Genomic DNA, 15,502 nt, shown 5'->3' with positions numbered 1-15,502 from the left:
GAGTTCATATAATGTCCATAAGGGGGCACTGTTACCTTACTGCACTTGAGATTGGATTTTTGTTATTCTATTAGCCAAATAATTACTTTTTATCCATTTATTGTTTATGTACATTATACAGTTGTGTTCAAAATTATTCAACCCCCCAATGCTGTTAAGGGTTTTAGGGAATTTAGTGTACATTTGTAATTGTATTCAGAATGAAATCCTACAATGACTTCTTAAAGAACCATATGCAACTAAAATGACATCAATTGGTTTTGTAATATAGTAGTAAATGTTTCTTTTGTGAATTCTTCATTGACACAATTATTCAACCCCTTAAAGAACTACCACTCTGAAGAACAGAGGTTCATTGAAGTGTTTTCAATCAGGTATTGAAAACACCTATGGATGTCAGGGAACAGCAATAAAGCCTAATAAGCACCAATTAGGCAGCTTTAAAATGACTGTGATACTCAACTCCTTCTAAACATTTACTGGTGTGGTTACAAACATGGTGAAGTCAAAAGAATGGTCCAGGAAGACAAGAGAAGAGGTGATTAATCTTCACAGGAAGGGCAATGGCTATAAGAAGATTGCAAAGATGTTAAACATACCAAGAGACACCATAGGAAGCATCATTCGCAAATTCAAGGCAAAGGGCACTGTTGAAACGCTTCCTGGTCGTGGCAGAAAAAAGATGCTAACTGCGACTGCTGTGCGCTATCTGAAGCGTAGAGTGGAAAAAAGTCCCCGTGTGACTGCTGAGGAACTGAGAAAAGATTTGTCAGATGTGGGTACTGAAGTTTCTGCTCAGACAATACGGCGCACCCTGCGTACTGAAGGCCTCCATGCCAGAACTCCCAGGCGCACCCCCTTGCTGTCTCCAAAGAATAAGAAGAGTCGACTGCAGTATGCCAAAAGTCATGTGGACAAACCACAGAAGTTTTGGGATAGTGTTCTGTGGAAAATTAGAACTGTTTGGGCCCATGGATCAACGCTATGTTTGGAGGAGGAAAAACAAGGCCTATGAAGAAAAGAACACCTTGCCTACTGTGAAGCATGGTGGGGGGTCAATCATGCTTTGGGGCTGTTTTGCTTCTGCAGGTACAGGGAAACTTCAGCGTGTGCAAGGTACCATGAATTCTCTTCACTACCAGGAGATATTGGATGACAATGTGTTGCAGTCCGTCACAAACCTGAGGCTTGGGAGACGTTGGACCTTTCAACAGGACAATGATCCCAAGCATACCTCCAAATCCACTAGAGCATGGTTGCAGAAAAAAGGCTGGAACATTTTGAAGTGGCCATCGCAGTCACCAGACTTAAATCCGATTGAGAACCTCTGGTGGGACTTAAAGAAAGCAGTTGCAGTGCGCAAGCCTAAGAATGTGACTGAACTGGAGGCTTTTGCCCATGATGAATGGGCGAAGATACCCGTAGATCGCTGCAAGACACTTGTGTCAAGCTTTGCTTCACGTTTAAAAGCTGTTTTAACTGTAAAAGGATGTTGTACGAAGTACTAAGATTGAATGTCACTTGGGGGTTGAATAAAACTGATAATAATGTGAGCACAGAAAAGACATTTGTGGTTATTTCATTATAAATATTATGTTATATTTGTCTGACCTACACATGCCTCTTTGATGTAATTGTAAGCAGGATGACTGAATGATCAAAATCAATGTCAAACCGGCCAAAACAATCAATTTCAGGTGGGGTTGAATGATTTTGAACACAACTGTATATATAAGTGTTTACAGGACCTGTGGGTTGGATCTTAGCTTTTGGAGCCAATAAACATACACAACCAATATTTTGTACATGATCAAGCTAAACCTTTAGGATGTTGTAGTTTCAGAAGATTAAATGCTCTAACTACAGCTAACAGAACAGTTTATAACATGAACATGATGTCATTCTAATGAAGAGTTATACAGTGTTATCACAAGCCATCAGTAGTTGCAACGATTGCTCGGGCTGTTCGCATTTATATCTGCCACAGCACAGAGCTCAAGAGTAGAAGTGGGAGGAAATGGTTTGGCGTGTGCTCCTGCAGTGATATAGAGATAATCCTTTATCCAGTGACAAAAAGAAGACTTTCACAAAGAGATAGTATAAGTCTGAAAAACCTAGTCATTTCGGACTGTACATATTTACATTGATAAAATGTACAACGCTTTTGCATGATCTTGAAATGTTTAAGGAATGCTGGGAGGGAACTTGGTAAAGATTGACATTATCTGTCAAATCTGTCAGAAGTTCATCCACCGGTCACTGTGGTCAGTCCTTGCCTCGATACGTGATGTTGGTGAATGTTGATGTTGCCCCTTTGTAGAGAGGGTTGTGGCCCTACGCGTTAAAATAAAATAAAACGCAAAGTTAAATAAGAAATGTTCTGTATGCATTTGCATCCGACTAAATTTGATCCTCAAACACTTCTGTAGGCACACATTACTAAGATAAAAGGTTTAGCAGGAAACATGGTGCTAAACAGCAGGGATCAGACAGTTCACATGTGGCTAGAAAAGCCCTGTCTCGAGACCTCACCAGGAAAGCATCATTAGCATTGCCTAATTTAAAGCAAAACTTGCCCAGGGGTATGAAGGCGTTTCCTTGGTTCTGTAAGGAAAGCAACATGCCGCAGAACCAATAAAATCATCCTGCCAACATCTATAACTCACCAAGACACTTAAACACAGTAACTTGAGGTCTTTACATAAAAAACTGGTGTGTGTAGTATGGCATGCGTGTTTTTATTACAAAAATATATATCCAGTTAGCTAAGTGTCTGATGTACCTTAGATACACACATACACAATGTACATAGATGAAACAACTTTAAGTGTGTTGTTAGCTCACTAACCGTTTCCCATTTGGCACGCGCCCTTTCCTCCTCGAACTTTGCAAATTCACGCCGATCATGGATAGTGATGAGAAGTTTCCAGATCAGCAGTGCAGCCAGACCCAAGAATAAGATGGCACCTGCTACTGACAGCAGCACCACCAAAATATCAGGGCCTTTAGGACAATCTGATGCACAGGAAATGGAAATTAATTAATTACAGAATACGTTGATTAAAATGAAAAAATCCCACCAAATTTACTAAATGAACATCTTAAAGGAAAACACCACAGCTTTTCAATATTTTACTTTGTTCTACCTTAACTTAAATGAATGAATACATCCTATCTTTTTTCAATGCGTGCACTATGAATGTGTTAGCATTTAGCCTAGCCCCATTCATTCCTAAGGCTCCAAACTGGGATGAATTTAAAAGCCACCAAACACTGCCATGTTTTCTCTATTTAAAGACTGTTACATGAGTAGTTACACTAGTAAGTATGGTGGCACAAAATACAACTTTTGTTTGGAGCCATAGGAATGAATGGGGCTAGGCTATTGCTAAGCGCTGTACAAAGATTAAAAGTGCGCGCATTGAAAAAAGATAGGTATGTATTAATTCATCTAAGTTGAGGTAAGAACATAGTAAATATTGAAAAACTGTGGTGTTTTCCTTTAAACTGACAGCAATTTTCAGTACTTTTGTACTAAATATTCAAATGCATAATTTTCCATAGCCAACATATTCTTGTTGTAGATTTTCTTTTCTCTGAGTTTATACCTCCTGTCTGATTACTCAGTATGGATTGTAGCATGTCAGCATGTTCCTCAGTGGCTTGGATGTTGTTTATTGCTGTTTTTACAAGACGGGTGCTCCCTGGGTTTTGGGGATGTGTTACTTTCTAGGTAGCTAATAGAGCCCATGTTCCACATATGGGTCCATTAAAGTACAGCAGCAGACTTGGACAGCAGGCTTTTGTATTTACAACCTTAGCTACACACACGCACACCTTAACAGCGCAAACTTGCAACACTACAACCCTATGTGTAAAAAACATAGACCAAACCACAGCATCCGCTGGGCTTTATCAGCAGTGAAAGTATAAATATAGTGTTACCTGGTTCTTTAACCAGAGACAAGATGGATTTGCCACTGTTGTCTTCATAATACTGAAACCTTTGCACACAATCGTCTTCATCTTTGTAAGTGCAATTGACTGCATTCTTATCATGGAACACTGTAGGATAATATAAGGTTACAAAACAAGATTACAAAACTGAGCTAAATGTCTTTCATAATTATGTTTCAAATTTCAAAATTTGTTTTTGTTTTAATCAATGACAAAAAATGCAATAATAGTACCCAGATCATCCACCAGACTGATTTCATCTCTGCAGATTCGACTGCACGTCTCATCATCGAATAGCTTGCCCCTCTTAAAGTGTTTACACTCTACACAATCCCTACAGCACAAAGAAAAGTAAAGAAAAATTTTTATGTAAACTCTGAAAAAAGTTCATAATGAAATAATAATTTACTGTTGTGTTAAATGCAATGCCAATATGCAATGATAACAATTTTAAACAAAGTAATGCTACACTGCAGTCACATGAACTCATCTAGTTGCATGTTTTCAGTGCTATTGAATTATCGGCCTAAACAAAATGTTTAAAGGTCCCGTTCTTTCTGGGTTTTTGAAGCTTTGATTGTGTTCACAATGCGCAACACAACATGTGTTCATGTTTCACGTGCAAAAAACGCTGCATTTTTCACACAATTCACCCATCTGTATAGCGCTGTCCTCACTGTCCTCAAAACGGGCTGATATCTTCTTGTTCTATGAAGTCCCTCCTTCAGAAATACGTATCGAGTTCTGATTGTGTCGTTTGTTTAGTGTGTTGTGATTCGATAGCAGCTTAGCTTGCCGTTAGCTTAGCTTGCCGTTAGCTTAACTGGCGACTGACGTATTCCTGTGGGCGGAGTTAAGTCAAAAAACTGTTCTACTGACATCATTAAAGCAGGAAGTAGAGGGCTGTAGTCCAAACCGGCCGTTCGCTGTAGGCTTTAAAAGGCGAATTCTGTTAAAGAAAATATATCACCTGGCAGTGAACTTTTGAGCTCAAAGTTCACTGCCAGGCGATATATTTTCTTGAACATGTTATATTGCACACTGTAAACACAATCAAAGCTTCAAAAACAGAAAGAACGGGACCTTTAACTTATGGTAATCCAATTAGAAAATGATCCATCAGGTCAAATGCACTGCATTGTGGGATACAGTATTCTAATGAATTTGCTTCATAATATACTGCAATTTTGAAAAATAGATTATCTGGGTGTCCTATGCATACAGAAAATATAAAGTGTGGTATAATCCTATTTTAAATGCAGCTTGTATTTTATTCATAAAATTTGTCCAAAAATATTAGATATATAAAAAAATTGGGCACTACTATTGCTTTGAATGGAGACAATGCATCACTCAATAAGGCCGCTCTGGAAACGTACCCCCCGCCTTCAAGGTAAAAGAACAAATCGTTAATCAATAAAGAAGACTGACGATTCTCTGGGGGAGGGGCTTTATACAGAGTGTAATGAGACGCTTGTCAACATGTGCGTATGCGCAGTAACCTCAAAATAAGGTGTTTCAGCGCACTATAAGGAATTACATTATATTACAGTTGATGTCAGGTTTAATTGTTGGTCAAAAATATGTTGTATAATTGTGATTTGATCACGTGATTTCAGAGATCTGCACTCTAAGAAAGGATGTGTTCATTTTTTACAAATTTTTTGTGTTATGCTTCAACACATGTGTCATTTTGTGTTGATTTTGTGTTAAAAGTAACACAAAATGTGTTGTTCCAATAACAACCCAGAGATATGTGCATTCTGGGACTAATTTAGTGTGTTGTCCCTAAACCAACACCGATTGTGTTGTTTTAACATGGTTCCCACACCTTAGTTAACTTCAAATTCAAGGACCTTTCAAGCACTTTTCAGGTCCAATACCCTCAAATTCAAGGACTAAATGTGGGGACACAGTTCAAATGAGAGGAAGGTTACATCGTGTTACCTTTTAAGATACATTGTTACAGTTTCCAACTCGTGCTGCGTCACAGCGGTTCGTCTGAATGTGTATATCAAATTCAACCAATGGTGAGGTTTAACGACAAAGACAGGGTGACACGGGAGCCAGGAAGTATATCGCTATCTGAAATATTGCCAAAGACGACGTTACAGGGATGCAGGAAGTATGGCAAGGGAGATGGAGCGGCTCGTTCCTTTATCAGGGAACAACAGTTACATACATAACCTGAGACGTTTTCATGTGTCAAACACAACTATCCAAAAAAGCATTTTGGGATAAATCAACATTCGCAGACAGAAGATATAAGCATTTAAAGCAAACAGTTTAGCACGTGTGCTTAAAAAGTCTAGAATTTTTATGATATTATCCTACACTACACAGGGAATAATATGGATTTTTTCCCCAGAAAACTTCTTGCATAAAATAGATTCAAGCACTTTCAATGACCTGTATCTATGTATGTATATTTTCAAAACTTCCCAGGGCCTTGAATCCCCCCCCCACAGTTTCACAAACTTTCAAGGATTTTAAGGACCTGTGGAAACCCTGGAGGCGCTGTAAACATGGCCGACTAGTGGTTCAACTTCCTTAAATGTTCTTAATTAACACACTTACTTCTTCAAGGTGCAGGCATCAGGGCAAGTTGGGCATTTGTCGCATGTAGAGCCGTAGGCACCAGGTTGAGTGCACTCACAGCTTCCACACACACACTGGCCACGCCCACTGCACAGCAGACCCAAGCTAGACATACAGGTGTCTGTACGAGTAGAGCAGTTACAGTTTTCCCCCTTCCAGTCTGGATCACACTGGCAAAACCCACACGAACATGTTCCATGACCTGGAATAAGTCAAGAAAGGAAAAATGAACAACAAGCGACCAAATGACCGGAAAACAATTTACAAACAGATGACTGTACAAAGCTCAGTTGGTCATATGTTTTGTTTTATTTCAGCCAAACTAGACATTTCTAGGTTAATTTTAACCCAACATTTGGGTTTGTCAATATTTAATCCAACCTTAGGTTAAAACACCAAGCTTTCATTGCTAGTAAGACAAACTTTGAACCTTGCAAAAAAAAGCATTTCTGGTTCCTTGTAGGAATTAGGTTCATAAGCAACTTTCAGTGAGGTAATTTTGAACTTAAGCCCATAAAATTGTAAGAAGTTGTACATTCCAAGCATGCATAAATTACTCTTTCCCAAAAATGCGCTGATGACATGGTTCACAAATCAAACTCCACTTCAAAAATATTTCATTTTATAATTTCTTAAAAAGGGCATATGGTGCTGGGGAATGTCAGGAATGTGACAGGTTTATGAACAGCTTTGATAAGCTTCATATATTTCGACAATATACTGAGGCCCCATTACGTGTGGTTTGTAGTTATAAACACATTTGTAGGCGATTACTATTGTTTATTTCTTTGCATAATGGTGGTGTTGTTAACTGTATTTTTGATGAACAAAGACAAACATTCATTTTGGAAAAGGAAGTGCTACAGACAATGGCTAACCAAACGTAAAAATAGCAGCATTTTGGATGTAATTACTCTCTTACCACTAAAAACAATACAAACCCAAAAACCATTTTCTTCCCCCGCTGCTCTATTCTTAGTTTAGTGACATCATGTACATGATAATGCAGAAAGCTATTTTCTGGATAACGTTGGACTTTTGGGATTAGATTTAAGTCAGACTTAAGAAAAATATGAAAAATGTCTGCATGTTATATGTAAATCTTTTCCTGATACTTAAAGTTTGTTACAGCTAAAGGGCCGCAGCAATTTTATCAAACTTCAAAGGCCCATTATGAAATCTTCCAAAATAAAGAATTAAGAGATCTGGTTCTGCTTAAACAAGAAAGGACATTTAAAGAGGTGCACAACAGTGTTTCGTAATTGTACGCAAACTATGCACCCATTCTAACCCAAACGCACCCCGGTGAAACATCAGCACCTCGTTTTTAAAGCAAGCACTCTGGACTCAAACAGGTCAACATATGGTTTAGTCTGCCAAGTGCCCCGGAGCGTGTTTATTTATATGAGGAGCAAGAGACGTTTTAGTGTTATTGTAGGTAATTCTTTCGAGGTGAGGTGAGGCAGGGAACAGAAAATCTCGTAAAGAGAGGCTTTCGAGCGAATGTGTTGCAGAAAACATAGATACACATTCAATATACTGTTGTATTTTGGGTTACTAAACATGACAGTGAATAATATCACAAATATAACAGTTTAATAATAAAAAGCAGAACTACTTTAAATACAGTAGACCTGTATTGCACCATGTAAATAGTGTGAACAAAGCGACTAGTTGTCATATGCGTGTTTTGTCACAATATATGCATTAACCAATAAGATTCGATGTTATCAACATGCCACCATATTTGAACTTACCACACTGATCTATCTAATTCACTGATTGCTAAATAAACTCAAAATATTCAGTGTTTCTCTCACAAACATACAGAATCAGCATTTCACGACTACACATACAAGCCAGCTGGAGTCATTTGGCTTACTTTAATGATGGATGTACTGTGTGTTTTTTTTGGAGTTTAATATTAAAAAGCAGAACTACTTTAAATACAGTAGACCTGTATTGCACCATGTAAATAGTGTGAACAAAGTGACTAGTTGTCATATGCGGGTTTTGTCACAATATATGCATTAACCAATAAGATTCTATGTTATCAACATGCCACCATATTTGAACTTACCACACTGATCTATCTAATTCACTGATTGCTAAATAAACTCAAAATATTCAGTGTTTCTCTCACAAACAGAATCAGCATTTCACGACTACACATACAAGCCAGCTGGAGTCATTTGGCTTACTTTAATGATGGATGTACTGTGTGGTTTTTTTTGGAGCTTTGCCATGTTAGGCCCCATATAAGAAGAGTACACGACGGCATTTTAATCTTTAATTGTTTGTGTTTAACTTAAAAACGGAAGTCATATATATATCTGGGATGCACAGGCAGAGTTGATAAGTTTTAAATTAATGTAATAGAATATGAAAACCCATTTTGATGGGTAGACCAGACTACTTGAGGTGAAAATAGTTTTAATTCATTTAAACTACACTCACCTAAAGGATTATTAGGAACACCTGTTCAATTTCTCATTGATGCAATTATCTAATCAACCAATCACATGGCAGTTGCTTCAATGCATTTAGGGGTGTGGTCCTGGTCAAGACAATCGTCTGAACTCCAAACTGAATGTCAGAATGGGAAAAAAGGTGATTTAAGCAATTTTGAGCGTGGCATGGTTGTTGGTGCCATATAGGCAGTCTGAGTATTTCACAATCTGCTCAGTTACTGGGATTTTCACGCACAACCATTTCTAGGGTTTACAAAGAATGCTGTGAAAAGAGAAAAACATCCAGTATGCGGCAGTCCTGTGGGCGAAAATGTTTTGTTGATGCTAGAGGTCAGAGAAGAATGGGCCGACTGATTCAAGCTGATAGAAGAGCAACTTTGACTGAAATAACCACTCGTTACAGCCGAGGTATGCAGCAAAGCATTTGTGAAGTCACAACACACACAACCTTGAGGCGGATGGGCTACAACAGCAGAAGACCCCACTGGGTACCACTTATCTCCACTACTAATAGGAAAAAGAGGCTACAATTTGCACAAGCTCACCAAAATTGGACAGTTGAAGACTAGAAAAATGTTTCCTGGTCGGATGCGTCTACATTTCTGTTGAGACATTCAGATGGTAGGCTGGTGGTGGTGTTGTAATGGTGTGGGGGATGTTTTCTTGCCACACTTTAGGCCCCTTAGTGCCAATTGGGCATCATTTAAATGCCACTGCCTACCTGAGCTTTGTTTCTGACCATGTCCATCCCTTAATGACCACCGTGTACCCATCCTCTGATGGCTACTTCCAGCAGGATAATGCACCATGTCACAAAGCTCGAATAATTTCAAATTGGTTCCTTGAATATGACAATGAGTTCACTGTACTAAAATGGCCCCCACAGTCACCAGATCTCAACCCAATAGAGTGCATCAACTGCAAGATGCTATCCTATCAATATGGGCCAACATTTCTAAAGAATGCTTTCAGCACCTTGTTGAATCAATGCCATGTAGAATTAAGGTAGTTCTTAAGGCAAAGGGGGACAAACACTATTAGTATGGTGTTCCTAATAATCCTTTAGGTGAGTTTTAATAAGTTGCCCTCTATTGCTAACCCCAAAGTATTGCAGTACTCTTGTTCGTCAGTCAGTGCACCCTTCCCAAGCATAAACATCTGCCTAAACTCTGCCTATGCTGGGATGGCAATGAAGATAAGTAAATTATAATATTTAGATTTTAAAGCAACACTATGTAGTTTTTTTTACCTTTAAATAATGTCTCTAAAATTATTTCAGTGATAGAACAACTTTTAACTGGACAAGTTGTACTGTTGCTGCAACCTGAGCAGCCTCCTAGCTGCTACAAGCACACTCTGAAAGTGCCGGTGGAGGGTAGAGCACACAGCCCCGCCCCTCCCCCTGCCTGAAGAAGAGTGTCTGATACTGGCACTGTTGCGCTTTTCAATCACATGGGGGAGCTGTAAGTCATTTTACATGGAAACTACATAGTGTTGCTTTAATATATGGGTGAACAAATGTTGCAAATGTTAAAAGTACATAAATTCATTTCATAAGTATTATGCACTTAATTTTAAAAACCCTAATGCTTTTAAACTCATACCTGAGCAGAGCTCGCCTTTGTACCGCAGGCAGCTGAAATCATCACATTCGCATCTCTTCCCCCACACCTTGCCGAAATCATTATTGTGGCACACGCACTGGCCACACACGCAGTCGCCCCGGCCGCTGCAGATCACTTTGTCCGGTCCGGTGCAGGTGTCCTGCTCTGTGGGACTGTAGTCTCCCTCTGCACACTCACACCTGGGACCCAGTCGTCCCGGGTTACACAGGCATATTCCACACTCGTAGGTGCCATTGCCATGGTGACAGACGGGACTGTCGGGCACGGCCTTCGCTTGGCATTTACACTCGCACTCGAAGTTGACTGTGATCTGCAGGGTGTCTTTAAAGCCCACAGGTTTGATGGTGAAAGTCTTGCGTTTCTCCTTAGGACAGCCCCTGGCTCGAGCCTCTACTGTAAATGACACCTGGAAAGATGGTACAGATTAGGAGGAGGGTGAACACTACCAGTCGATAGGTTTATGGTCACTTACTCGTTATTTATTTATATTTTTTCCATGATAATAATAATAATTCCCTATTAAAATGCAAAAGTAGCCACCTCTAGACTAATGTATTCTTGGCATTTTATAAAAAAACTCCTTGAGGCCCACTCAGATGCTTTTTAACATTTTTGTATTTAAAGTGGTTGATTTGGAGCAAGTTGATTATTACACCAGAATGAGAGTATAGTTCCTAACCATATCTGCCTAGAAAATCGCAACTTTTAATTTTCTGTCTTGGTACACGATGTAATTACAGAAGAGTCAAGTTTTAAATAGGAAAAATATCAAAACTCTTTGGTTAATTTTTAGCGCGATGCTAATGGTCTAATCACATTCAATGGATTGTGCTAAGCTATGCTACAAATGGTAGCGCCAGACCCGGATATCAGCTGAATGGATTCCAAAACGGTAAGAATCAAATGTTTAACTCTAGGGGAGCTGAAAAAGAGCATATTTTCAAAAAAAGTGGAGTGTCCCTTTAAGCCTGGATTTCACAGACAGGGTCACATACATGTGTAGGTGCGTCTATGTATGATATACATGAGTCTTATTATTCCAGTGTTCACAGTGAGTGTGCAGACAGCTTGGTGTAATACAGTACGTGACTGGACTGGACTGACAGACTGTCTGAACTGAGGTCATTGTGAGTCACACCAGAGTACAGGAAACAGACAAGTCTGATGCCCAGTTACACTCAGCAAATAGAGCTAGCAACAGTTACTCCCACTTGTCATATGTGTGTCTCTCTCTCTCTCTCTCTCTCTCTCTCTGTGTGTGTGTGTGTGTGTGTGTTTACAGTTAAGCACTTGTTAGGAAGGGAGTGAAACCAAAAAATGTCATGCAATTCATTTATCAAGGAAGGCAGATTACTGCACATCAGAAAAGTCATTTCCTATTCACACTCCTCCTTTATATCGAAAGGATACCAGACTAGAGGGAGTGCCAGATCTGACATTAAGGGAGTTTTTGAATAAACACTTTAGTTAAGCATTAAGAAACATTTTACAGAGAAACTGCAATAAAATAAAGAGTGAATAGGATGAGAAGATGAATGAGAAAAAGAGAAACAGAGATATAGAGATGGTACTAACTGTATCTCCTCTTTTGAGGCCAGAGCAAGATCTCATGCCTGGGATGACCTCTCCATTGAGACACGTTGCGTTAAATGTCAGACTAAGCTCTTCAGGGACATTCAAGAGTTCCAGCTCAACCTTAGAGCGCAGTTTCTGTTATACAAACAAACAGATGATGAGTGAGCACACACAGCTCAATCTGAGTACTTAAGAGATATGGACGACAGAAGCATTTTACAGTAAGGTGACCAGACGTCCCCGTTTTCCGGGGACAGTCCCGTTTTTTGGTGTTCTGTCCCCGACTGAAGCTGTCCCCGGAAATGTCCCTGTTTTACAGCATGTCCAAAACAACCAGCAAATACACTGATAAACCCGATCAACATAGCGTTTGTAGTACCATACTGGAGCAATCATGTAATGATAATTTTCACCAGCAGAGGGGGCCGCAAGCTACTGATTACTTGCGCACCCCACTGATTTAGCGATGAAGAAATTACAACGAGACACATGAGAAAGCATCATTATCATCACTCAAGTTATCATAAGATATGAAAACAGTTAAAGTTATGGGGGCTTAAGGTACTAACTACTCATGTTAAATTAAAATAATAAACCAATGAAGTGAACTGATCACAGTATGTTACGGAGCATTTGTTTTGTGTAGGCTAAATATGTGTACATTTTGCATTATTCCTTCTGTTCTTCACGTTTACAATGTTATGAAATCAGCTGAAGTAGTACCAGAAGTCATTTTTGATGAGGTATGTCTCTTGTGTAAAAAACGGGAGAAAATAGAGTTTTAGGCTACAGAAATTGTTCAATTAATTGAATTAGAAACAATGCAAAAATGACTTTCTTATTAGTATTTTTCTCTTGTTTTCAGACAAAAAAATTCTTAAGTCAAGATGCATTTTCTTGATGGGCAAAAAGACCTAAGAACATAAGTCTATTTTTTAGACCAAAATATCAAATTTGTGCTTAAAACAAGCAAAAAAAATCTACCACTACTTAAGTAAAGAAAAATATTTTTGTATGTTTTAAGCACAAATTCACTTAAATTTATTTATTTTTTTTTGTCTTTAAGCTAGATTTTTCTTAGGGGATTTTGCTTATCAAGAAAATGCATCTTGTTTTAAGATTTTTTAGATATTTGTATTGAAAATAAGAAAAAATTATATTAAGTAAGAAGAAATTCATTTTTTGCAGTGAACCCACAACAATAAAAAAGAAAACTTAAAAAAAAAATTTGTCCCCATTTTTTAATTTATAGATAACAACAAATGAGATTTTAATGATTTTTCAACATTTAACTAGGAAATGTCCCCGGTTTTCATTTAAAAAATCTGGTCACCTTATTGTACAGGAACATTTCAGGTTTTGAAAAATTGAAATCGAAAAAACATCATCAAGCATCTTAAGCATTTAAAAGCATAACTGCAAAACTATTTAAAAATCCTTTACTGATGTTTAAAACGTACAGGGTTTGATTTAAATGGAAACAAGTTGGATACAACTTCCCACAAATAAGGCCGTAAGTAAATCTATTGCGCTAGCCTTGTGGATATACTTTCAAAACAGTGTATTTATCAGTGGCAGCCAGTGACTTTTTCGAGTGTGCTCGATGCGAAGTTCGTCACAACATGTATGTACCCGTCATGTGTGTGGTTCCTTTTTTTAAATATGTGTTCTGTGCATCGAGAGATCCTGTTTGCATCACGTGTCTTGTCAAAACAAGTGCCTGCCGCAGACGCGCCCAAAGGGTCCATAATAAAAGAGACGCTCGCGTTTGCCAGATACTCTCATAATCTCATGCGTGATCAGAGTTTACTGTTAAGGGAGTGTCTTGCGTGTATTTATTTTGTGAACGTGAGCGTTTCTTTTATCACAAACGGTTCCGACGCATGTGCAGCAGGCACCCACCTTAACAAAACACGCGATGCACATGGTTTACATGACGCAACAAAAACATATTTTGAAAAAGTAAGCAACACACATGACACTCTGAACACTTATTTTGAATTAGCGCCCCTTAGATGAGCAGTTACAAGCCGCCACTGGTATTTATTTAACTTATTTAACCCTGATACAGAGTATAGAGGGTATGCACGTGAGGTGACATCACCTTCTACGAAAGTGACTACGGTTATGCCCACTGAGTGGCAAAAGACAGAGCGGCAGCATTTGTGTACAGTGTGAAATTAGCAAAAATACGGTGAAAACGTGCCGAAATGGGAAAAAAGCTGTTGTGCGATAGACTGTACTAACAGATTAACAAGAATTCGGAGCAATCGTTTTACAGACTGTCAAAAAACACTGAAAGGAGAAGTAAATGAATCATCCATGCCAACTGACCACAGGTGGGTTGATAAGTTGCTAGGGTCACTATCAAGCAGAGGTTTACTTTCTACTTAAAGTATTTTTTCAAGTATTTGTATTTTATCAGTGTTTTCCTTTGGAAAACATATATTCCAAAGCATATTATCATAATTTTTACTCTATTACATTTCATCAATACAAGTTTTTGTTTTACATTTAATATTTAAGTACATTAATGTCAATTTTAATGTAATTAGGTATTAAATACATCTTAATATGCAATATTAAAGAGTACGATTCTATGCTTTAGATATAGTGAAGTAAAAATTTTCCCAATACAAAAACCCTAATAATGCACAGATGCTTGAAAAATTTAACTAATGTAACAAAGTATTGTCCACCTCTGCTATCAGATCCAACTAAATTCAATTTAAGCTGATAATAGTCAGTTTTACTGGCATTTTTGCAGCAGTCACTATGAAAACCAGCCATTGTGTTGAACGTTTGCTACTCAACAGGGCGAGTTCCGGGGTGTGGTCACGTGCAAAAGTGACGTCAATGCATACCCTCTATTGCACCACAAATAACATGTCTCTAGCTGTCACTGGGCCAGTACCCTTTCAAAAAGCACACTTTTGCACCTAAAGAGTTCATATTAGTACCTCAATTGGCACCAAATGTATACATATTTGTACCTAAATGGTACATACTGGGACCTTTTAAAAGGGTACAGTCTGGGACCATTTTCTTTCTGACAGTGCATATATTTCTAATAAACTATTATTATACATTATTACTATCTCATTAAATCTGACTGACAAATTGAACTATAATAAATCCAAAACATTGCTTAGATAAATGTAATGTGTATTACAGCATATGCGTCCTGGATTAACTGGATCACGTTATGTGAGTCTTCAGAAAGAGTCCCCACTGCAGTACCAGGAATCAGTTCACTGTAGTTCTACATTAGATAAA

At 38.4% G+C, this 15,502-nt stretch overlaps 1 protein-coding gene across 1 annotated transcript in view; it reads right to left on the bottom strand.

Moving 5' to 3' along the window:
• Positions 1-1,732: 1,732 nt before the first annotated feature.
• Positions 1,733-15,502, bottom strand: part of itgb3b (integrin beta 3b) — a 22,253-nt gene continuing 8,483 nt past the window's right edge. Inside the window, exons 11-18 of the mRNA XM_073866981.1 lie at positions 15,399-15,488; positions 12,227-12,361; positions 10,631-11,057; positions 6,535-6,757; positions 4,191-4,291; positions 3,946-4,065; positions 2,849-3,015; positions 1,733-2,334 (exon numbers count right to left, since the gene is read on the bottom strand). Of these exons, the coding sequence (XP_073723082.1) occupies positions 2,266-2,334; positions 2,849-3,015; positions 3,946-4,065; positions 4,191-4,291; positions 6,535-6,757; positions 10,631-11,057; positions 12,227-12,361; positions 15,399-15,488 (1,332 nt within the window). The 3' untranslated portion in view covers positions 1,733-2,265. The remainder of the gene's footprint in view (positions 2,335-2,848; positions 3,016-3,945; positions 4,066-4,190; positions 4,292-6,534; positions 6,758-10,630; positions 11,058-12,226; positions 12,362-15,398; positions 15,489-15,502) is intronic.

Source organism: Misgurnus anguillicaudatus, chromosome 4 (assembly GCF_027580225.2).
Source record: "Misgurnus anguillicaudatus chromosome 4, ASM2758022v2, whole genome shotgun sequence".
Lineage (NCBI taxonomy): Eukaryota > Metazoa > Chordata > Actinopteri > Cypriniformes > Cobitidae > Misgurnus > Misgurnus anguillicaudatus.
Note: the sequence above shows the minus strand (reverse complement) of the source record. Positions and strands in the feature narration are given on the sequence as shown.